The 25,578-nt window shown below is 38.6% G+C and overlaps 1 protein-coding gene across 1 annotated transcript in view; it reads right to left on the bottom strand.

Moving 5' to 3' along the window:
* Positions 1 to 1,049: 1,049 nt before the first annotated feature.
* The window catches only part of LOC135207257 (E3 ubiquitin-protein ligase MARCHF11-like), a 218,966-nt gene continuing 194,437 nt past the window's right edge, over positions 1,050 to 25,578 (bottom strand). Inside the window, exons 6-8 of the mRNA XM_064238911.1 lie at positions 21,320 to 21,403; positions 16,437 to 16,556; positions 1,050 to 4,594 (exon numbers count right to left, since the gene is read on the bottom strand). Coding sequence (XP_064094981.1) covers positions 4,361 to 4,594; positions 16,437 to 16,556; positions 21,320 to 21,403 — 438 coding nt within the window. The 3' untranslated portion in view covers positions 1,050 to 4,360. The remainder of the gene's footprint in view (positions 4,595 to 16,436; positions 16,557 to 21,319; positions 21,404 to 25,578) is intronic.

The raw sequence follows: 25,578 nt of genomic DNA, 5'->3' as shown, positions 1-25,578 counted from the left end.
TCTCAGAAAACAATGTTAACTCTGCTGACCACTGCTTGAATGAGAGCCTCAGAAGATGGAGTGGGAGTAGAAGCCACCACCACAGGAGAAGCGCCAAAACTCTGAAAGGGTAAACTGCTGACAGATCAGAAACCGAAAGTCTATGCAGAGGTGAGGAAAGCTCCTTAACTGGGAACTGTCAAGGCGGACAAGCTGGGAATGTGAGCATGAGTAGCCACTACAGCTGCTGACTCAAAATGCTGTGGAACCAAAGCTCTTGCTACAGCTAAGGGGAGAGCAGCAGTTCTGGCAACTGTCGAGGCGGTTGACACGAGAATGCAAGAGGATAGGAAATGGATTAATAGGCTACCCAAGGTTAGTACTCCAAGCAGGCCTAGAAAAGCCCAGATGACAGTCATCCCCTGAGCCTCTGATCCTAAAATAGAACAAGATGGTGCTACCTCCTCCCTCACAGGGGGGGGTTAGCTTCCCCGCCTGGGAAAGGGGAGCAGCCAGTAAGACAGAATATCTCCTGACCCCTTTCTCCAAACTTCCAAAGACAAGGCTATGGAAGAATGGGATGGGGTAAAATCTTTCGAGTTAGAAGAAGCAAGTGGAGGAATGAGCCCGAGAAGCAGCCATCGAAGGAGGAGAAAACCCTTTCCAAGATGGCACCTTCTGCCTCCTCCTCTGATGCCTTTCTTGGCAAAAATCCTCCAGTGCTCTGAAGGTCAAGAACGACATTCAGAACAAGGATTAGTAACATTACACATATTAGCTCTGCATCTGCTGCAAGTAGAATGGAGGTCAGTCTCAAAGGAAGCCACCAACACTAGGACATTTTCTCTGAGGCTTAGGAATGGGAGGCTGAGATGAGTTATGGGTTTGCATGATCAAATGAAACAGAAAAACACACAAAAAAGCACTAATGCACAAGCACACAGAATATCACTACTGCATTCATGTACAATACTTTATTATTCAAAATGAGTCAATATAAAGATATTATGTTGTCAGCAAATACAAATAAACAATGAGAAATTTTTACATTTGGTAAATAAAACTACTAATGTAAGAAAATATTTATACTTATACCAGAGTAACAATTGCCATATTCATACTGACATATTTACCAGTTTTATAGTAAAGATTTTTTTTTTGTCTATAAAATATGAGGAAAAACATGACCAAAAATGGAGCAGCAGCCATATTGCAAGCTTCAGAAGTTAGCAAATTTCCAACCACCATACTGTAAACTGGTAAAAGTTCCATATTAAAGTGCAACTTTGTTTACATAATCATCAGTTAGAAATGCAAAATCTTTTTCCTTAAAGTGTATACTGTACATATTTCATCAAATACAAAAATAAAAAAGTGCAACACAATACTCATAAGGGAGTGCAAATTGTTGAAAGTAGTGTAATACCTGTACTTATTTTCATGTGAATTCAGTACTGTAATGATGTCTCACACATAAAAGGGATATTGATATGCATAATACCTTTTACAACATTATGCCAAAAACTAAGGATGACCATTTACAATAAATGTCAGATTATTTCTGCATGCCATTTATATCAACATGCAAGGCACAATTCAATAAATTTATGATAATTGCTTTGATGTTTCTTACAATAATAAAATCTCTCTTAATTGCCTGAAAGAGTACATAGTTAATAATATACTCTAATAAGCTTTTTTCACTACTTAACATCTAATGTAAAGCTTATTGTGATTTTACTAAAGCAAAATCAACTTGGGGATAATAAATTGAATAAAGATGACCATTTAAGAGAGAAGAGGGACAATAAAAATAATTTAAACTACTGATTTACACCCCTAGTTTACTAGCCAATTTCTTTTTTAGAACTGATGTGTTCAATTATGTATTAGGCTAGCTTTATCAATAAATCTTATCATTTTGAATAACCTGCACATTGACATCATCACAAAAGTGACCAATGAAACTTATATCTTAGTCATTAATGGATGAGGTGATGCAGAACATAAAAAGCTCCTGTGTGGGGAAAGATGGAGAGGTTAGTGAATAAGGAATAGGGGGAATCATATGGATTATGAATAGCATTTAACCACTGCTAGAAATTGATCTATATGCACTTACTATGAATCTAAGGATTGGACTGCATAGACTTTTTAATGACTACCTGATTTCTCCCTATGCCAACACTTTGGTTAATATCCTTCTCATTCTTTTATAAATATGACTATATTTTCATGTATTCCATAAAAAATGAGAGAACACTGCACTGCTTTGGTAACTAAGTCTTCAGTACGTAGTGGTAACCGTATCAAGAATGGTCTGAACTTGACACTTGTTTCTCACCATTCTCATAAGGCAGCTTTTCAATGTCAGGACTTGACATTTATTTCTCTTTCTCACTTTAGATATACCTTCTGAACAATCTAACTATTAATTAATGTTAGTTTTACATTCATTATTAAGTAGTAGTATTTTAATATTTATAAAAGTAAAATGATCTAACTAGGGGAAAAAGAGATTTAACAAATATACACAATGGTTTTAAGGAAGTTATGAATTCAGTATTATAGTACAGCACTTTTGTAAATACTCTTCCCCATGGTAGGAGGTATTAATGTGTTTATGGGTAAAATGACTCCCTCCTAACAAATTTGGTAAAAGTGATTACAGTATCTACAGATGAACTTATGAATCAGTGTGTGCACACTTGAAATTATTTCTCACTCCATTAAAAAATGTGGTTATTTATGAAAAATGTACAGATGATGTAGACATGAAACACACTGCATACATACAACTTTGCAGCTAATAAGTATTGCATGTAAAATTTTTTTACTAACTTGGGAATTAAACTAAAAACAAGGAGATTATGAATACCAATTCCCTGTCAGTACTGCATAAAAAATAAATACAATTTTCCTATTTAAAATACTGATGTAAACTGGTGGACTAAATAACATAGTCCCAATTATATATTTACCACATTGGGACTTACAAAGGCCTTGCCATTTTGCAATTTGTGCTATAGTTATTATAAACACAAATTTAAAAATTTTGAGAAAGCAAAAGCACACATTTCTAATTGTATTACAAGCTATAAGGACTACAGTATTCAAAATCAAGTCATGTCTGTACTGTATATGGAACGTTATACAAATTTTCATATACTGAATATCATAACTTTACCAACACAGTGATATAGCATAATCCCAAATTACTCTTGACGCTGTAATGATGTATTACAAAAGCTTTGCCTTGCATTCAAAAAGAACTGAATTTTTTAAAAAGGCCTAATCCATGCTGTACACTGATTAAGTACACTGTACCCCCTACTGAGATACTTTTTTTCAATAGTGACTAGGTTGGACAGCAAAAACATTACCGTGTGGAAAAAGAAAGTGGTAAATATGTTAAAGACAAACAAAAAAGTGAGAACACTGAATGTAATCAACTATCTGAAGGAATAACAGATGATGGATAGGAATATTGGACAACAGCTGTTCATGAGCAAAAGTTTAGATATAAAACTGTACATATAAACACGAGGATGTAAACCTCCAGCTTAACAAGCAATACTAAAGCTACATTGAGGCAAGTGTAAGAATGAAATTATGAAATTATCAACCTTAGCAGCTTCAGATACTCTTCACTTGGAGTCTACCTAACAGAATGAGTGCAAGTAATGCTGAAAACACCATTTCTTCCTATATCATTACACCATTTCTTTCTGTTATACATCGCAAATATCACATTCCATTTGTCTTGTGTTAAGTGTCTCAACAACAAATTATAAACTTTAGCAAACTTGCTAGCCGGACAAATGTCTATTCAGCAGCACTAAGTTTACTGTTTATATACATGGTATATAAAACTTTTAAAGAATCGTCCATTAAATGTATTATGGGAAATGTAACAGTTGAATGAATTATGAAGAAACAAGAGATCAGTGTTAATGAAAATACTCTTTAAACTCTAAATCTCATGATATTTTCAAGGTCACTGATAGTTATCAGTTATTTTTAACCTCAGCACTAGAATTAGCCACCTAAAATAGAAGACCCTACCAATATACTGCTTTTTTTTCTCTTTTGTTCTTTAATTAATTTGCTGTATCTTAATTAAGGTACTATCAAGGTAGTTCATAATAAAACCTTAATACTTTTGTTCATTTTTGGACATTACTATCATTTGAACTTTTTTGTCACAAGAAATGGTAATTATTTCCATGAAAATAGTGAAATGAAAAGAATAAACGATATATGAAATAAAGCATAAATATGTCATTGAAGTTACCAAAACACTGGATTCAATTCACTTACCTATGAAAGGCTAAAATGTCATGTAACAAGTCCATCAAAAAGGATTAACAAATTACTAGCGCTAAACAGGGGCATGCCCAAACTGTGAATCTTTTCGTCTGTCGTATTCTGCTATATGCCACGTTTGGTTTAAATACAAAAAGCGAGTAAACAACCTATACAATGTATTGCGTGCTTTCACTTCAACATACATTGCAACAAAAAAGGCTACAAAAAAAAGAACGCCACACGTTAACGTAACCACTTCTGATTTTGTTAGTTCTGCATCATCAGTTTTCTTGGGAACAACACGATCCTGCGAAAAAAATATATATACTGTACAAATATATAATCCAGCAAATGATGAAACAGCACAAAATTTGTTTAAGAATTAAATATGTCCAAGAGTCAGATTTTTATCAAAATTCACAATGCAATCAGTTTTCAGCCAAAAGTTTGGTTTATCACTAAAATTAATTCTATGCTGAAACAGTTCCCAACTAAATTCCAGAATTGCCAGTGACTAAGTATGAAATGGGCAAGACAGGTAACATAAATGAGAATAAATGCACATACCACTTTATTTAATAATGAAATTATCAAACCTTAAAAGTAGTACAGTATATGTTCCCAATTATGGACACCATCCTTATTTTGGAATTTTCTCTGCCAAGAAACATGCAAACCACCTTTCAATAACCAATAACTGAAAATTACTGTACTATGTAATTGGAATGTAGAAGACTTTCACTCCTTGGTCATAGTATGAGTGGGTCATCATCTAACATTAACAACAAACAATATTGCACTGGCTCACTGTCAACCTCATTAACATATAGTGTCAAATTTTCTGAATTTCTACCAGGTTTAAATTTTCATCTCTGCCACATACATAATGCACAGCATGAGTGTAAACAGAGTAAATTAACGTTTTATGTTAAACTGAAAACTGAACTTGAAAGACACAAATTGAGAACAGTCTATTATTTTGATGAGAAAACAGGTTTTGATATAGGAAAAACCTATTTTTGGTAGTGGCTGTTGAGTCTGTCCAGAGCTACATGGTGACCAGACTCCCGTCAAAGAATTCTCTTAACTTGTCTTATGGCTGGGTACGTGTCGTAATGATAAATATTATAACAAGTGATAGAGTATAAATGGACTCAGGATAATAGGGCACTTTCTATTATCCTCAGTGAACGCTAATACCCACAAAAGGAAGTGGTTATGCACATATGCACAGTCATATTGTTTACATGACCAAAATCCGACCAAGACGCCATTCCTTTCTGTTGGTCAATGTAGGATGATGCCAAACCCAAATCCTATGTCTTTTCGTAAGGGAAGTGGGAGGGTTTTGAGGACTCGCCAGCGACTACCAAAAAGAGGTATTTATTAGCGGAGTTGCTGTCTTGTCCTCAAGGAGCTTCACAAAGAAATAGGCAGATGACAAAAAGCTCTGAGATTCAAATCATAACAGCCCAAAAGCATTTTTGGTCCAGGGTCTAGCCACTAGTTTCAAGACCCCATTCTTTATTCCACATAGTACCTTTAGGTTTGGCAACAAAGAACAAGAAACTATGTGCAAACTTACCTTTTTCAAAGTGAAGTTCTGTGGTGACTTACCTAAACATGCTAGGTATACTTCAGTATTGTAAAACCCTCTCCAGCAATATCGCCTGTTGGGAAGACCAGTGGTTTGCCGCTGTAATACCTATGGGTCAAGAATATCTATGCCACCTACCAGTACACAGTGTAGTTGAATTTGTTCGAGCTTGTGGCAACTGATGATAGAGTGCAGGAAAAAAAAACAGACCTTTTGGGATATCTGCTATGACCTATAGGTTAACTTTGAGTGCATGAACTGGGCATAATGTTGTCTGCTAATTCTAGTTTACTTCGAATAGATTTCCTTCTTAAAGGAGCCCCATTCCTGGCAAGGAATGACAGGCCAGAGAACAATAAAAATTTATTGTCAGCTCTTTGCTTGATGTATTGTCCCCGTCTACGAGAGCCCAGTGGGGCTGATCGAAGTCTAAACACCTTGTTCAGGGAACCAAGTAACTGGAACCCTTCTAGAGCGAATCTTTGTAGTGCAAAGGACCACAGAAGGAAGTGACAACTCCTATACTAGAGTCAAATCACGAAATCATAAATCAGAGATTCTGTTAATGCTGCCTTGTATTCCATGATTGCTGTAACTGCAAGATGTTTGTCTTCCAAAGGGATAAGAACTTTTAAAATGTGTTTCCCTAGAATTTTTGACTGGGCTCTTGGTATGAATATAATGTAACTATACATCTTCCGTACATACCAGTATTGCCAGATATATGAAGTATGTAATTTTTGAACTAGGTACCTAGCAATGTTGGGCGAATAACTTTCATGGTATAGATATTTAAGAAAATCCACTCGTGAAGGTCTTGGCATAGAAAGGAGGATTCTTAAAATCACAATTTTTGAAATTAAATTGTACAGTCATAAAATTTTGAACAAGGTGGTTAGGCAGTAACTGCTGCCCGGTAGGCAGGTCTCCCTGCCCGGACGTAAACACTCCAATTTACTTGCAGCCCATGTTTCAGATTGAGGGGTGGCATGAGGTGGGCAATTTAGTGTAAAGAACCTCAGGTTTGTATAGTTAGTAAAAATACAATTTACTTTCAAAAATTGTAATTTGTTCCTACACAATATACAAACCCTCTGTCCTTTGCAATAGGAAGACACACTGTTTGGAGGGAGGAATCTGAGTGAATCTCTAGAACTAACTGGAATTCAGCACACCTGGGCTATTACTCCTGGTTGTAAGAGCGAGGAGGCACTAGTGCCCTGCCTCTGACACATTGATTGGAGTCTATGAACTGCAGGATCAAAAGTCAAACCTCTGGGCCTTTTTTAAATGAGTGAGGAGTCGTAACTCATATGGAAAGCAGAGAATTATTATTTTTTGGTATTTTCATTTTTTAATATTTTCAATAAATTAATTGGAAATTTGTTATGTTCTGAAATTTAGACACAATAAACTTGTGAGTTAATAATGATCTTTATTATCTGAAGATGATGATGAAGATAATAACGCTTCTTTTATCATCTCATAAAACATCTCCATTATTACCATCCAATCCTACTCTTTCATCAATATTAATATTTTTAACAAACTAAAAAACCGTTCATTATCTAAAATAAAGTTTTGGTGATTATCAAAGATGATTTTAATCATTCACAATTTTAAAAATAGGAATTAATAACTTCCACTGCCGTTTATTTGTTTTTGTTTTTGTAGAAGGACTCTGACTGTGACCGTTTTTGTAGCTGTGACTGGGACAAGGACTGTTTCAGTAGCTGTGACTGGGACAAGGACTGTTTCAGTAGCTGTGACTGGGACAAGGACTGTTTCAGTAGCTGTGACTGGGACAAGGACTATGCTCCTGTAGCTGGGATTGGGACTAGGACTATTTCTGCAGCAGTGACTGGGACTGTGACTGTTTCTGTAGCTGTAACTGGGGCAGGGACAGGGACTGTTTCAGTAGCTGGGACTGGGACTATGATTGTTCCTGTAGCAGGGATTGGGACTGGGACTGAGACTGTGACCATTCTATAGCTGTGACTGGGACTGGGACTGTTCCTGTAACTGTGACTAGGACTGGGACTATGACTGTAACTGTGACTAGGACTGGGACTATGACTGTTTCTGTAGCAGTGACTGGGACTGAGGCTGGGACTGTTCCTGAAGATGGGACTGGGACTGTGACTGCTTATGTAGCTGGGACTGGGACTGTGACTGTTTCTGTAGCTTGGATATGGACTGTTTCTATAGCTGGGACTGGGACTGACAGTTTCTGTAGCTGGGATTGGGACTGTGACTGTTTCTGTTCTGGAAATGGGATAATGACTGTTTCTGTTACTAGGAATGGGACTGTGACTGTTTATGTAGAAGGGATTGGGACTGTGACTGACTGTTTCTGTAGCTAGGACTGGGACTGTGATTGTTTTTGTAGGTGTGACAGTGACTGTTACTGTAGCTGGGACTAGGACCGGGACTGTGACTGTTTCTGTAGCTGGGACTGGGAATGTGACTAGTTCTATTGCTGGGGCTGGGACTGAGACTGTTTCTGTTCTGAGAATGGGAATGTAACCATTTCTGTCGCTAGGACTGGGACTGGGACTGTTTACGTAGCGGGGATTGGGAGTGTGACTGTTTCTGTAGCTGGGACTGAGACTGTGTTTTTGTAGGTGTGACTGGGACTATTACTGTAGCTGGGATTAGAACTATGAATCTTTTGTGACTGGAACTGTGACTGTTTCTGTAGCTGCGACTAGGACTAGGACCGTGACCGTTTCTGTAACTGGTTCTGGGACTGTGATTAGGTTATTTTTACCGATATATTTCCATATATCTCTTGTGTTCTCTTTTGGACTATTACATTCAAAGCTGAAGAACCGCCTTGGTATGGAGGAGGCATCAAAACTTTTTTTTTTTTCAAGTCCATGAATAAACACAATTTTTGCAATGAGGATGATGCATAATTGAAAATATATTGTATTTAACCAGCTAAATTCAGATGAAAGTTTTTTTTTTTTTTTTTTTTTTTTAAATCCATGTATCCATGAAAAAGATGTTGCATAAAAAATGTAGGGACAGCGTCAAAAGAAATGAGCTATGTCCTGTCATCAACCTGGTGGTGGTGACAGCGACGCGGCTAGGAGTGCACGGTCACCTTGGGGAAACGCTTTCCCGAGGAGAATGAAGAGAATCTCATGGCACTGTAGATGTGCTGGTAGCAGGAATGATAGCAGCGCTGGTAACAGGATCAAAAGCAGGACAGGTAGCAGCGCTGCTGACAGCCGCACCATTGCTAGCAACAGTGCGGCTTGGCCTAGCAAGAACATGCATTATCCTCACAACACATCCCAGTCCTCTTTGAGGCTGAAACCTCATGTGAAGAGGCTGTATAGAGGACATCCTCTTAGCTTTTCCAGATGTCCTATCCCTGGGGACAGCGACATCAACCCTGGCACCTGACAAAGCCATTTCTGGCTTTCTCAAGTGAGTCCGAGCCATGGCCCGGTCCCTTCTCTGGCCCCACGCAACTGTCATGATGAAGAGAGAGGACTCCTTGTCATTGACTGTGGATGTACGACGCCCGCTTGGGGGTTGTACATTCAGAGAAACTCACAAACAAGTCTCCGATACGGAACTGGTTCCATGAGCAGCGCCCTGGTACCAGAGAAAGGAGAACAAACCTTGGTTCAAACTCCTTAGGTTCCAGACATTAAACCCTGGGGAGCAGGTGAGCCAACTGCTTCCTTCCCCGGGGAAGGATGCAGACCCTTCGAGGTCTCATGGCGAAACTTCTTAGGGGGGGTGGAAAAGCTACCTTCATCCTCTTAGGCCGAGAAGCCTTTGAAGAGGGAGGTGAGGAGGCGTGAGATGACGACAAAGATGAACATGAAGACAACACCTTTGGGACCTCTTCTTCCTCAGCTCCTTCTTCGCCAACATCCGCAGGACTTCTTTCAAAGGATGAAGCACAGTCATCCCTGAAGTAGAGATAACAACCACAGGGCAGTTGTAGATGCTGGCCAGTGATGAAATCCCAGGATAACAGGAGCAATTCAATACAATTTTCCAGCAGGGGAAACGTATACACACTCGAGGGTCAATGTCATGGCATGCTAACATGTACAATTCCGACAGTTAGGATAGCCGAACCAAAGAGATATCCAATCATCCATTGCTGTAATACACTATCACTCACTGTTAGCCTGCAGAAAAAAGAAAATTAATTAAGGTGAAGGATATTCCTTTTGCATCAAAGGGCACTGCCCTGCGAAACGAGAGGAGATCCCTCCAACATCAACACCACACGCTCCATTCCCCCACACCCTCTTCTTCATCCGATAAGCTAATGAAAAGGGGCGAAAGAGATGGGGGGAATGTTGGGAAGAGAAAAACAAAGGGAAACCCTTCAAAGTTTCCTTCAGTAACTCTAAAAATGCACCGTAAATGTCAATAAATATACTGTTATGCCCTTACATTAAAAAGAGTGAAAATAAGTGATAAGAATGTAACACCCTGCCGAAAACCCTTAACACACAAAGCGGAAAAGTGGCTAGCAAGGCTTATCACAAAAAGTGGGTTTGTATATCAATTCTTCTTCTTTCCCACCGTTACCCATACATTAAGGGGTCGGTTGCCTGATGCGCCTTCTACACTGCCTTCTATCAAAGGCATCATTCTCCATCAAACCTCTTCTCTCCATATCGTCCTTCACTTTATCTCGCCATCTAATGCTCTATCTCCCTCTCGATCTTTCCTCCCAAGCCCTCTTCACTCTCTCCTCGTCATCCATCCTCAATACATGCCCATACCATCTCAATTGTGACTTTCTTATCACCCCTGTAATCTTTAGTATACCTGCCCTCCTTATTTCATCATTTTCCAATCTCTCAAGCAGTTATATTCCCATAATCCACCTCAGCATTCTCATCTCTGTTCTCTCAAGCTTTACTTCCTCTTTTCTTCTTAGAACCCATGTTTCTGCTCCATACAGTAACACTGGTCTTATCACCGTGTTATATATCTTGACTTTTGGCTTGATTGGCATTTTCTTATCACACACAACTCCAGCTGCCTCTCTCCACTTCCCCCATGCAACTTTTATCCTCCCTCTTGGCTTAATGCAAAACCTAAGTATTTAAACTTTTCTGCCTGTTTTATAATCAAGCCTTTTCTTTCTTGCATTACTATTCTGCCTCTATCTTCCCTATTGATCAGCAAAACCTCTGTTTTATCTACATTCACCTTTAAGTCACCCTTCTCTAGAGACTCCTGCCACTCTCCAACCCTTCGCCGTAAGTCTCCTTCATTTTCGGCAGTAATCACCATATCGTTGGCGTACAACAACTCCCACAGCTCTTCACTCCTGTTCTCTTCAATCAGTACATCCATGACCAGCACACACAAAAATGGGCTTAATGCTGACCCCTGGTGTAATCTCACACTAACTTCAAAGTTTTCTGTTTCCCAAACTGCTGTTCTCACTATTGTGCTCAGTCTTTTATATATCATCTCGACCAGCCTATACAACTTTTCTGAGACTTTCTTTTTCCTTAAACACCAAAACATCACTTCTCTTGGGATTCTATCGTATGCTTTCTCTAGGTTTATGAAGGCACAATAGAGCTGATTTCCCTCTAGCCTCTTTTCCTGTAGTTGTCTTACTATGAAGATGGCCTCCACCATCCCTCTTTCTCTCATGAATCCATACTGCTGTTTCTCAACCTTTACAATCTCGTGTCAATTATTAATGTCAATTAATTATTTATATCAAACACAGTACATTCAAAACATATAAAATAATGATCCCATCGGGAAACTTGTGATTAACGACCAGTCAGCAAGAACTTTCAAACACATCTTCACTCGAAGACAGTCGCAAGAAAATTGGAGTTTTTATGTCCGGGCAGGCGGGTCTCCCGCTTATGGGGCAGTAGTTACTACCTGACCACCTTGTTCAAGATTTTACAACTGTATCTAGCTGCTAGGCAGCAAGTATATCCTATTATAAAGGACTGAGGGTTTGTATATCATATAGGAACAAACTACTTTCCCTCCTACTAAATAGGATAAAACAATGGCCAGTTTTGGAATTTCTCTTTGCCCGTTATTAAAGTAATAAGAAACAATGTATGTTTGGCCAGTTTAGGGCTATTAACTAAGCTGTTCATTAGTAGGTTAGGAGTTTGCTCGACATCCTTCAAAATCTGGAACTATGGAGGAAAGGGTTTATCGTCTTCCATTCGTTCCAGCCTTGTAGAAAGCCATCTCTTGCTGTTGACTGCCTGGAAGCTTGTGTTTCTCATATGTGGTGAACAGGTCCACTTCCATTTGTGAAAGCATGTTGGCTATTTTCTTTGAAAGAGTGGTTGTCCAATTCCATTCCGTTGAGGCTGTCATTTTCCTTGTTAGGGAGTTTACTATTACACTGAGACACCCCATATGGTGAACTGCAGACAAGTACCACTTCCTTTCTTGCCCCATCGAAGGATAGCTAGCGTCACCATACTGAGAGGAGGCAAGTATCATCCCGACCTCTGAATGTAGGACACCGCAGTCATGTCTGGAACCAACTAAATGTCTCTCTTCTGGAGGTTTGAGTGTTTTGAGAGACAAAGATAGCCAACAGCTCCTGGAAATTGTTACAACAATTCCTTGAAGTATCTTAAACTCATCCCAACCTGTCAACGAGGCAAATCTGCATGTACTGTCATTCATATAGACTGAGGAGTCAGGGTGACCTGTATCGCCAAAGATTCCTTCTAGGATCAAGGCAAAAGTATCTCCCCAACTTTTTCAATCTTTTGGTGAGGCTGGTCTCACATCATGTTTGTTGCATGCAACTTCACATTCATTTCTTGTAATCCAAGCATTAGATCTGTTATTGATGCAAATTGCAACAAGCCCCTCATACATTCTAACTGCCTATCGAAACTGGGTTGTGGAAGGCACATTTTGAGGACTTACAGTACCTCATTTTGTTTTGAGTATCATGAGGAGAACAACGAGCCATGAAAAGTATACCAACACAAATATGCCAATTTATCATAAAACCCTTTGACTGTAGTCAGCTGACCACTACTCTTAAGTTTTTCAAGCATACTTTTCTTGTGGGCCCCCAGATTGACCAGTCATATAGGTGGGCTATTATGGTTGTATTTCTGATTTCTCAAAGAACTACCATCACTAACTTGTCAAATCTTAGAGCAATATTGAGCCCACAGGGCATGGCTTTGAATCTGTACATATCTTTCTCTATCTGGAGCCTTAGGAAGGGAAGGAAGGGAACAATGACAATGATGTGCCAGTATGCATCTTTCAGATCTAAGTTCCTTCTAGAACAATTGAACACACTAGAGCAACATTAGTTATTCGGAAAATATGGCAAACAGTGTGCTTGTTCAATGTTGATAGGTCTAGGATCACTCTTTGTTTGGAGGATTTTTTTTTTGGACACTTATAGAGATGTGCTTGATGACAAATATCCGCATGTTTCTCTATGGCTTCCATAACAGGGACTTTCTGCTGTCCCTATAGGGAAGACTTCAATTGCGTGTGGTGTCATTGAAGTCAACCCCCAACCATACCATTCCAATTGGTATCCACCTCTTCCTCTACTTCTGCCCTTGGTAGGCATTCCATTTGTTGCTTCTCTACTTCCTATAAGAGGGCCTTTGAACCTTGTGAAAAATTTTCTTGCTGCTGCTCTTGTCCATTTGTGAAGCATCAATTCATCTCTGAGGAAAAAACCTTTTGGGGTGACTGAAGGCTTACCTTTTTAGGCTTATCTTTTTGGTTAGGTAAGGGGATGTTCTGGATTTTTGTTTCCTAAATTTCCCTTTATTCCAAAAGAGAGTACTCTCCTACAATTCTGTTGGCGGGCTTGCATGTCAAGTTTTTAACCACAACAGACTCCTCAACAGGTCCTTACAGAAAGGGTTATGATGTAATAGGCCCTCACTGTTTCCATTTGCACTCTTATGTGCCACTTTAGCAAATCATAGGATCCTTGCCACAGGGTTCTCATAAGACTTTTAACCACAAAAGCAACAATTGTTCTGGAACATTTTGGAAGAATTTTGATGTCAACTTCCAGCAAGGTGGGAAGAGGTTACAATACTATAGAGGTGGATCCTAATACGAAATTCTTTTGAGGCAATTGCCTCTGAAATTCTTCTCATAGGGGTCCTAAAAGGGAATGACATAGGTCCGTCGTTAGCTACACACACTGATATCAGGAGACATAGGTGATGTAATGGCTCCTCAATATCAATCGTTACCCCTTCCTAGCAGACGAGGTTAAATCTATGCAGAGTAAGATGGCTGTGGCTATGCTTGCATAAGTCCCTGTTACATACACAATATCCATATTGGATAGTTGCAGTGGGGGTTGGAACTCCACAGACCCTATTTTTCTCTGGTGCATTTAGCAGTATGTATTTGTACTCTAGAAAGCTGCCTAAGGGAACCTTTCATCAGGACAACACAGCTACCTCATCCAAAAATAGATTTTTCCTACATCAAAATCCGTTTTTACCAGACCACTGAGCTGATTAACAGCTCTCCTAGGGCTGGCCCGAAGGATTAGATATTTTTAACGTGGCTAAGAATCAATTGGTTACCTTGCAACAGGACCTACAGCTTATTGTGGGATCCGAACCACATTGTATCAAGAAGTGAATTTCTATCACCAGAAACAAATTCCTCTGGTTCCGCGTTGGCTGAGTCAAGAATCGAACTTCGGACCACCAGATAAGTAGCCGAGCGTGAAATCCACTCATCCAACGTGGAACTGGACTTTGGTGTAAACTTAGGCTATACTGCCTAGGCCTACAGCCTAACAGGATTTGCCCCCAAATCTTACCTTAATTCAGGTTACTGCCTAATCTAGATTAAATTTCATTTACCCTTAAGGATACATAATACAGTACTACATTATAGGCTACAGACAATATCAACTACAGTCAAGCCAACATATTCTCTCTGAATCGACGTAGATAGTAGGGGACTGCCTGGTAGTCTATTGCCAACATCGTTATCTGCACAGATTATCTATTATTAATTAATATAATAAGTTTAATCTAAGTATAGAGACGGCCAATATTTCCTTGGAAATTGCAGTTTCCTATAGTATTTTGATTGCTTATTAATAATTTAACATTAGTTTTTGGCGGCCGGATGTAATTAACCTGTAATTTACCCAAGTTCTTCAAAACAATCTTCCACTTCTACAAACGATCGCAAATTGTAAGACACGCCGAGTCGCAGACGTGTACTGACGAAAAAGTTGGTTTTGGCTTTACACACACATTAAAATCATTGTTCTGCAGTCTAAACTAAAATATTTTGGTAATTCTAAAGAATACCTAATTCCGCACGGACTGCAAGGAACGTAACCAAGAATACAACATCCACTAGGGATTGGGGCGTTCAATGTATTTCGCTGTGTTTAGTACTGGCCCCTGGGGGTTAATCATTAAAATTCTTGTTCAGGAGGTAAAACTGCATAGAAAAACTGGAACTGCCGTAGTCTAGGCCGCCGCAGAATAGTAATATAGATCTACCAATATTTTTAGATGGAACTTGAAATTACATAATCAACGTTCAAGCTGGAAGTTTCCATGAACTTCGGTAATGAGATCAATAAGCGATGAACGAAACTCTCGGAGGTAAAGATCCTGAATCGCTAGTGCCGACGAGTACCTATGTACTGGCGAAAAAACACTAAAATCATTTTTCCACATTATAAACTAACAAAAATTTGAACTGGTATATAACTGAAACTTAAAATTGTACGCTTAGCTTTCAACTCATGTTTCCATGAACTTCGGTAATGAAATTAATAGCTAAGTGAAGAACGAAATTCTCTGACATAGCCTAACGATCATAAATCGTATGAAGTGCCAATGAAATAAGCTGACTGGGGCTTTTTACTCACAATAAATCATTGCTCTACAGTCTAAATAAAAAAATTTTAAACTGGAACTTAAAACTAAGCACCTAGCTGAATCAATACGCAAAGAACTGACTTCTCTGAGGTCTGGTTTCTTGCCTGACCAGAAAAAGGAATGGGGTCTTGCCGTCTTGGTCATATGTAAACAACATGACGGTATATACATACCACTTGTTCTTCTTTTTGCAGTTTTGACGTAGTAGTAGGCAAGCTGAGTATTAGCTTTCGCTGGGGATAACAGAAAGTGCCCTACTATCCTGAGTCCATTTTTACTATATCATGGGTTAGTATAATGTTTAGCAATAAGACACATACCCGGCCATGACCAGTCAAGAGAATTCTTTGACATTAGTCTGGTCACCATGGAGACAGCTACTATGCTAACAAAAATATTGTATACTCTTTGATGAAAATATTGTTTAGTACTCTTAACTGTTAACAGACATTGAAAGAAAACACTTAGATACATTCACTTACTTACTATCAACTGTTTGTACAGTGCTGCAATAGGCTACTTGAAAGGAAATAAACATTACTGAATACACCACGGTAGTACAAAGTAAAACTTTCCTAAAAAATACGGTCATTATATGTAAACACATACCTGTACCAGTATATTAAGCCAGACATACAAAAACTTTACTTTACCTGTTTGAAACAGATGATTGTTATTGTAGCACAGGCAGCCATGATGATGAGACAAACCATGAAGATGGAGTGAAGAATTTTGTCAGCACGTGAACATGATGGTAACTGCCAGTGATTTAACTGCCAATACAATGAAAATGGATTAAAAATCAATTTGTAATGAAACAAAATGAGTTTTACCTTCCACTTGCTAACATGTATTTGCTTCTAGTTTAGTTAATTTTCAGTGATGGTGAATGGCTGATCTAAAATTAATCTGGTATGACAGCAGTCTTAACTTTTGAGTATAGTCTGATAGTCTGTAAGTGTGATAAAATGTGAAAGTGAGCAAGAGGCTAGCATGGACCTCTTGACTCAGCAATCATATTTAGTCTGGTACAATGCTATTTTTGTATTTTCAGTCTTGTTTATTATGATTCAGTCTTTGTTGCTCTGTTTTTTCGCATAATTTCTCAAAAGTTGCATATCAATTTTTATGAAGATTTCATAAGTGGACCTAATGAATGGAAACAAGTAAGCAGGTTTTGTGACAGGGGAGAGGGACCTTCTAGGAGGTGGACTGTTCAGCCCTGGTAAGACTATGGTCTCAGAACGATCTGTGAGGGTTACCCCATTTGAGTCCCACACTTGGATGAAACTGACCCAACAAAATATGCTAAGGCTACCTTTAAATTCATCATTTAGAATACAATGTGCAGTAATATTAAATGATTTTTGGGGATGAAGAGATTATCTGCTCATAGGTTTACCTAGTAATAAGTGCCTTTGTATTTACATCTACCGTAATCATGCCCTGCAACTGATTAAGGGAATAACAGAAGGAAACTCCATGTTTAATCAGAATCATGTTAATTTCAATGTGAATTTTTTTGATCAAGTAATAACACTATCTATATTTGAAGATACAGTGGAACCTTGGTTTTCGTACATAATTCCAGAACCTCCCACTTAATCCGAAATGTACAAAAACCGAAACAATAATTCCCATGAGGAATAATGTGAATACAATTAATGTGTGCCAGACCGGCAAAAATATTAACAAAAACACATTTTATAGGGAATAAACACAGTTTTATATATGGAAAACAATGAGAAATAAATATAAATGACTAATGAAATGAATAAATGAGCATTTAACATCACTCTTACCTTTATAGAAAACACTTGTTTAGCATATGGAAGAGAGGGAGGAGGAGAGATTATTGTTTGGAAGGGGAATCTCCCTCCAGAAGGACTTCAGGTATCAAGAACCTATCTGGGGTTACTTTGTTGGGATGATAATTCTCCAGAAATTTTTTTTACATCATGACACTTTGCAAACATGTCCTTAATCCCTGAAGTAAGCACATTATGTATGCCCATTCATTTTCTGAATTTCTCAAACCAGCCTCTGCTGGCCTTAAATTCACTAACAGCACTTTGCTACGAGTTCTTTCTTAAATTCTAATGTTTCTTGCCTTTTTCACAGAGGGGCTAGCACTTGGAACTTTCTTTGTCTCCTGATGGCTTATTTAGCAGTTGCACTCAAATAAAAAAAGCAAAAAACAAACACAAAAGCAAAATGGTTCATGGAAGAAGATGGGATGCTGTTTGCGTGCTTGATACGGGCCCCATCACGAACTGGGCCTCGGATGGAGCATTTCCAAGTCTACGAAGACTGAGGAAACGTACGATAACCAAAAAAAAATTTCGTAGAAAAAGTGTATAAAAACCGAAACATACGAAAAGAGAGGTGTACGAAAACCGAGGTTTGACTGTACTATCTATATCTGCAAGTTTTTCACACGGTATCCCTTAGATATTGCTTAAGTACCACAGATCATGAAGGTTCCAGAACATTAAGGTACTGAGGCGACATGACATTCTCTCTCTCTCTCTCTCTCTCTCTCTCTCTCTCTCTCTCTCTCTCTCTCTCTCTCTCTCTCTCTCTCTCTCTCATGTAAGACAATGGTTACAGCTCAGAGCAGTGTTGGACAGTGAAAACAACCCAAGACTACACTGAACACATCCTAGGTAGGATGCAGCTTCCTCAGGTAGGTTAGATTAGCTTTGGATATAGCTTTGTAATTAGCAGGCATACATTTTAGCAAAAGCTGAAGGAGGGAGGAGATTCAGAGGGAAGGTTGAGCCACCACCTTCAGGGATGGGTCTGCACTGTATGTTTTCAGGAGGCAAATTGAACGCCAATGTAATTAAGATAAACTCACACCTGCTCAACCTAGAAATATTAATCAATAACTGATAAATACATACATACATACACATAAATTCACTTATATTAAAAATAATAAAATAATTAAAATAGCTGCATTTTCACATTAAAGTTATTCTGATAAAAATGTAACTACTATAGTTAATGATTTTATCTTAAGCACATCCTTTAGCCAATGTCTTTTTATGTAGATACAGTGACCATACTTTCAAGGAACTGATACGCATATATAAGCATACTAATGCATTTCACTATATGGATAAATTGGGGCATGGGATACAAAATGTTGGCCACCCTGGCGAATTAAGAAATGGTACCTTAGCTTGGGTTAGGTTAGGAAAGATTAGGTATGAATGTGGTCCTGTAATTATTATTGCCTATTTTTCTGCCTTTTTATCTTTATATAGTATTTCATTTCTTAACTCAAGATTTTTGGTGACTACACACATGAACCATATACACTATATATATACAGACAAAGCATTTATTTGATAGGCACTTACTGTTGGATATACAAATTTGAAAATAACAATGGTCCTCTCGAAAACCACGGTACTTACTAAAGTATACTATTTATGTATCTAAAAACACAATAAGTCAAGTAAAAACAAATGTTCTCAATGGCGATCAAATTTCTAACAGTTGTTGTTAGGGAAATATTGGCAGTGCAGATGAAATAATAAATGAGACAGTTTTCATCAATTTCAACATTTCCCTGGATTGCTTAACCTCCAAATAAAGTTTTATGTTTGCCTTTTGAACTTGGTTTCTACCCAGGGCTACACTGCATACCTTTAATATATATTAACTGCAAGTACAGTAAATTTCCCTTTTAGCTAAATGTCTTAGAAGTTAAATGATATTTAGTGAAAATTCAAGCGAAGTTTAAGATCATGAAGTTTTCAATGTACAGTACATAGGACACAAAATCTACAATTAAAGTAACTGTACTTTTGATTGGGAAGACACAGAATACAAATGTTCTGTACTTATCAGATAATGATAATAAGGTAGTATATAACAGAATTTTTAAGTTTGTGCACAAACAAAGCTTCAAGTACTGTAATAAAAATGGGCTTCATGGCATGCAGTACCAATGAGTTTAAAGAAGGAAAGAATACATAATCTGAAAACCTAATAGTAGTGTGGAACTATGATGGCAGTGTTAGCTACTTAATTGATGGCATAGCCATGGAGATTTATCCTGAATAAGGCACTGTAAGTTTACATATCCCATTCATTTTTAGATACAATTCATCCAAAAGACTATAGATAGTTTTGACATGTGATGGGAAGGGTGTTGCGTGGTAGGGTCATTAGATACCTGAATTAGATCAGTGATGTGAAATTATTTTAAATTAAAAAGTTGATGTATTAATGACAGGGATAGTTAATGAGAAAAGAAACAGATATGAAATCAGCAGGATGAAAATTCTTTGGAAGGCCCAAGAAGTCATGGAAAAAAGAACAAATGAAGTCCTTGACCAAATAGGAATTCAGGTGCAAAGGGCACAAGATGGCGATGAGTAGACTCATTTCATGTCTGACCTATCAAATAAAAAATTACATGAAAATGTTAATAAAGAAGGATATTTTTTTTTTTAACTTTTTGATCATTGTGTATATACTACAGTTATAAGATAATACTTGTATGTTTGCAAACATTTTACTGGGCATACTATTACCGATCTTTTCATATCAGGTTTTCCTATAAATGGTTATATGTCGGAATAGTTCTCTAGATTTTCTTGTCCATTGTGCACTTTCTGCAGGAATTCTCATTAATCCAAGTCAAAATCGAATTTTTTCTCTAATATTCTCTGCTAAATTCCCACTCCTTGGCATCCTGCCTCTGCTTACATAAATTTATCACTCTTAACTGATTGCACTTTATCCTTTTTATCAAGTATCCAAACCATTTCAGTATTTGAGATCTATTTTGTAGCAACTAACAACATCATCTCTTCTATCTCCTAATTTGTAATATAATGTTTATAGCACAGCATACTTCAGCCATGACTCAGCATTTTGTAGTTACATATTTACAGGATCTCCTCCATTTTCGTTACTAGTGCCCATGTCTTTGCTGCATACTGAAACAGTTCTTACATATGTGTTATAAAAATACTAGTGCATTACGTATTAACCAAGTGGAAACTTGTATTTACTAGTTGTCTAGCAATCTTTCAACACTCTTCTTGGCTGTTGCTCCTCCTCTTCTATAAGGTCCTTTGCTTCTGGCCTCACAAATTAGTATATCTCCAATGTAACTGAAATGTTCCACCACCTTTAATGTCGGCCCTTTACCATAACATAATCCATCTTATCTTCATTTTGAGCTCCTCTTATAAATGGTGAGCATTAAACATTCCTTGTACTACCTTATAAATGTTGAAACCTTGAGTATCTATGACAGATGCTCAGGATTGTGGTTTACTTAAACCACAAGTATTTCATCCAGATTTGTTTTTTGTGTGTTGCTTTACTAAACAATATATCACAGTACTCTCTCACAGTGTACATGCTTCATAGTGTCTGATAAAAGTGAATTCTGGTTTCTGTATGCCAGGTAAGACTATACAAAAGCAGACAGTACTTATTTTACGTAATTAATAAAAAATACTGTGCATAATCAGCTAATGTGCATTAAACATTAAAACAACCAACTTACCCTAAACTTTTTGTGTCGATGAAACTGGTAGTTGCATAGTTCACATGCTGGTGCCTTTTTAGATCGCTTAACTTCTAACCATTTCTGGAATTACAAAAGATCACAAATTACATAAATCAATTAACTGTCAGATACAAATGAACATTATAAAAGGAGAGAATAAATTAGCGCATATGCTGTATCATCTCTTTATTGTTAAAAGGTTATTAAATTTAAACCATTGGTATAAGTACAGGTTCTTAGAATTTCTACACTAAACATGGGACATTACTTATCTAATTCAATATTTCAACCTGTAACACTACAGGATGCAAAGGGCTTCACCTAGATAACTAACAAAATTCAGTACACAAGTATCATCTACTTCATGTCTCATAATATTGCATACTTCTTGTACATCTTCAGAATGCTTTAAACTATAATTACACTCACCGGTAGTTCCACTAATTGGTTGCAAAATATCATACCTTGTACTTAGTTTTTTGACATCTTACTCACGGGTTGATACACAGAGACTAGTAACGCATGGAATAAGGGAGTGCCATTATGACAACTGTAGAACAGAAAACTTATACCCAAATGCTACCCTCTAAAGAGATGAAGATGAGATAAAACAGGTTTTGACACAGAAAATACCTATTTTTGGTAGCCGCTGTGGACTGGTATGTTGGCTAGATGAAGTCCGTAGTTTTTGCACTAAGTACCTAGCAATGCTAGGCAAATAATCTTCATGGTAAACTAGATTTAAAAACCCACATGTGAAGTTCACAGCTCAAAAAGGAGGATGTATAGATGACTTCTTCTTCTGTCTGGGATAGAACAGTGGGTGGCAATGTAACCTATCTATTCTCTTGCTTGTTGTTGAAGAAATAAGGAACCAATAACTGTTTGGCTAATTCAGGACCTTTAGGAGAGCAGTTCAAATGAAAGCTAGTACATTGTTCAAAACTTTCAAAATCTAGGGCAATAAAGGAAAAAGGCATACATATTGTCCTCCGTTTGTTCAAGTCTTGTAAGAATGCATCTCTTGCTATTGCCTGAATGACCATGTTCAGAGACACATACACTGGAAGCTGATGGTTCTTGCATGTGGCAAACCAGTCCACTTCCAGATGTGGAAGCATGTTAGCAATTACTGATTAGAGAGGCGCTCAGCATGAGCCTAAATTCTTGACATAAGACACTGCAGTCATTGTGCCTAGGACCAACAAAATGTGGGTCCCTTTTGGAGGTTTCAATTTTCTGGCATGAATAAAAATGTGATGGAAGTTTCCTCCATCAAGCATCCTCGCCAACTGGACTGCCTTATCAATGGCTGACTGTTGAATTTCTTCAGGAGAGAAGCCCTTATAATTGTGAACACACTCCAGCCACAACTTCTTCCAGCACTCATTAAAGGTCTCTTCTTCATATCTTTCATTGATCGGTTGATGACAGTCAGACTTGTGGCAATCATGAATTTATACCAATACTTTCTTCAACATAAATTCACTTTCGGTGTCCATTTCATTCACTAGTCCATAGGCTGGAGGAGAGAGGTGGTGTTGGCAGGGAGGAACTGGAGGTGGACTCCCTCGTAATAAAGATCCAGAAGGTGACCACCAGCATTATCATAATCAACAACACCTTGAACTCCATTCATAAGTCATTGAAGTAATCCTTAACATGAGGGATGAGGGTCTGAATTAACCATTAAGTTATAAGGGCTTTGGTGATCAAGGCTTTGGGGCTGTGCATCTGAAATGCAGACAAAATTCTTGTTCTTATTCTTGAGGGCCCTGGTGTTTGCAGCTTTGTAAATGAGGCCTGGTTTCAGCATGAAGCTAACAGCATTGCCACACACGATGAGGGTTACCCTATCCTTCTGGGGTTCTGGCTTTGTCCTTCATGAGGTATATCCATGAAGGTATCTGCTTCCAGGACAACCCAGTCTTGTCTATGTTGAACTTCTGTGTCAGCCAATGCAGCTTCCCTCTGCAGAAAAACACTTTAGTTGAAACTGCTTCTGAAAATGATGGAACCACACCTTGCTGGCCTGAAAACCTTGAGAAGCTGATGATGGTCCTCCTTCTTCCTCTTCCCCTTCTTCTTCTTCAGCAGGTTCATCAAAGCCTTCTTTAAGAAGTCTGCTGCCTGTATGTCGCCGCCTTCCGTAACAGCCATAAACTGCTGGTAGAATTGTTGTGCCTTCTCACAAATGATATTGGTGTCGAGGGGGATGTTCTTACGGCAGCATGATATTCAAAACACCGAGGCTGACTCCATCCTCCAAATGCGCTTATCACACAGAGTGGAAACCTTCTTGGCAATCCCGTAGAAGCTAACACTCGCAACCTTCTTTATCTCTGCCTCTTGCTTCTTGATGTACCAGACGGTACTGTCATTTATGCCATAATGTTGGGCTACTGTGGAGTAACTTTCCTTCCTTCAACATATCCAGAAGTCCTACCTTCTCCTGGAGCATCATGACCTTCCTCTGGTAATTAGGTTGTTTGCCAGAAGCCTTAGAAGGAGCAGGGCATTTAGGAGGTATCTTCAGGCAGGATTAAAAATGATACACACTGCGAACAAAGGTGCAAAAAGTACACAGATATGCAGTGAAGCACTTGAACAGTAGAAGGATACATGTTGAAGTGGCAGAGATGCAAGGCTCCTGCAGTATACATCTCCATGCGAGAAAGTCTTGGGGTACACAGCCGATTAGCACTAAGGAAAATGAATGGCGTTCATAATTGGCTGCTTTGCAAACACCAGCTAATAGTGTTTCAAGTAGCACTGTATCTCGATATTTCAGCTTCCCAAGATGCATTTTCCTTTCACGAACTTTGTGTTTGGAATTTCCGGGGGGTGGATTTGGGGCAAATATTAAAAAAAAAAAAAAAAAAAAAACTTGTGTACTGATTTTTGCTGTTTACATTAATATTAATACTTGAAAATTAGCCAATCACTTTTTATCAAGGAAGGCTACAGTTCTCAGCAAGTCTTCAACTGTGATGAGACTGGCCTTTTTTGGAAAAAAATGCTTCATCGGACATACATCACGCAGGAAGAGAAGAAGCTACCCGGGCATAAGCCTATGAAAGACAGACTTACACTCGCACTTTGTTCCAACGCCAGAGGGGATTGCAAGGTGAAGCCCCTACTTTTCTATCATTCCGAGACTCCTTGAGCTTTCAAGGCCCACAAAGTGCTAAAGGAGAAGCTTCCAGTGATGTGGAGGGCTAATGTGAAAGCCTGGGTAACGAGACTTTTGTTCACCAAGTGGGTAAATCTGTGTTTCGGCCCGACAGTGAAGAACTTCTTGGAAGAGAAGCGCCTCCCTCTGAAATGTCTGCTGTTGTTGGACAATGCCCCTGCTCACCCTCCTGGCCTCGAGGAAGATATCCTAGCGGAGTATTCTTTCATCAAGGTTCTTTATCTTCCGCCTAACACCACCCCTCTCCTCCAGCCCATAGACCAGCAAGTGATATCGAACTTCAAGAAGCTGTATACGAAACATCTTTACAAGAGATGTTTCCACATCACCGATACCACAAACCCCACCTTGCGTGAATTTTGGAAGGAGCATTTCGGTTGTCATATGCATCCGACTCATCGATCAAGCTTGGCAGGAGGTTTCGAGGCGAACCTTGAATTCTTCGTGGAGGAAACTCTGGCCTGATGCCGTATCCGCCAGAGACTTCGAGGGATTCGACGTGGGCGAAGCTGGTGCAGATTCAGGAACAGTTGACGATCCTGAAACTGTTTCGCAACCAGATCTTGACGAGATCGTTGCACTCGGCAAGTCCATGGGGCTGATTGTCGACGAGGACGACATCAACGACCTTCTCAAGGAGCACCATGAGGAGCTTACAACAGATGACCTGAAGGAGCTGGAGGCCATGCAACATAACATCGTTCAAGAAGAGTTCTCTAGCAGCGGCGAGGAGGAGGAGGACGACCCTATGACCATGGCAGAAATTAAGGATGCTCTAGCTGCTTTTCATAAGGTGCAATCATTTGTAGAAAAGAGACACCCCGTAAAGGCTTACACAGGTATTATACTTGCACAGTTCGATGACGTTTGCCTGACTCGTTTCAGGAACATTGTGAAAAGTAGGCAGAAGCAATCTTCCTTGGATAGTTATTTTTTAAAGAGGCCTTTAGTAGGAGTAAGCTAAAAGGAAGATCCAATTGATACTACGAAAAAAACAGAAAGTTGAAAGTGGTGGAGAAGTTGAAATTTTGAAAAAAAAAAAAAAAAAAAATGTATATAAAGT

Source organism: Macrobrachium nipponense, chromosome 32, assembly GCF_015104395.2.
Source record: "Macrobrachium nipponense isolate FS-2020 chromosome 32, ASM1510439v2, whole genome shotgun sequence".
Lineage (NCBI taxonomy): Eukaryota > Metazoa > Arthropoda > Malacostraca > Decapoda > Palaemonidae > Macrobrachium > Macrobrachium nipponense.
This window is presented reverse-complemented; position numbering and strand designations above follow the sequence as displayed.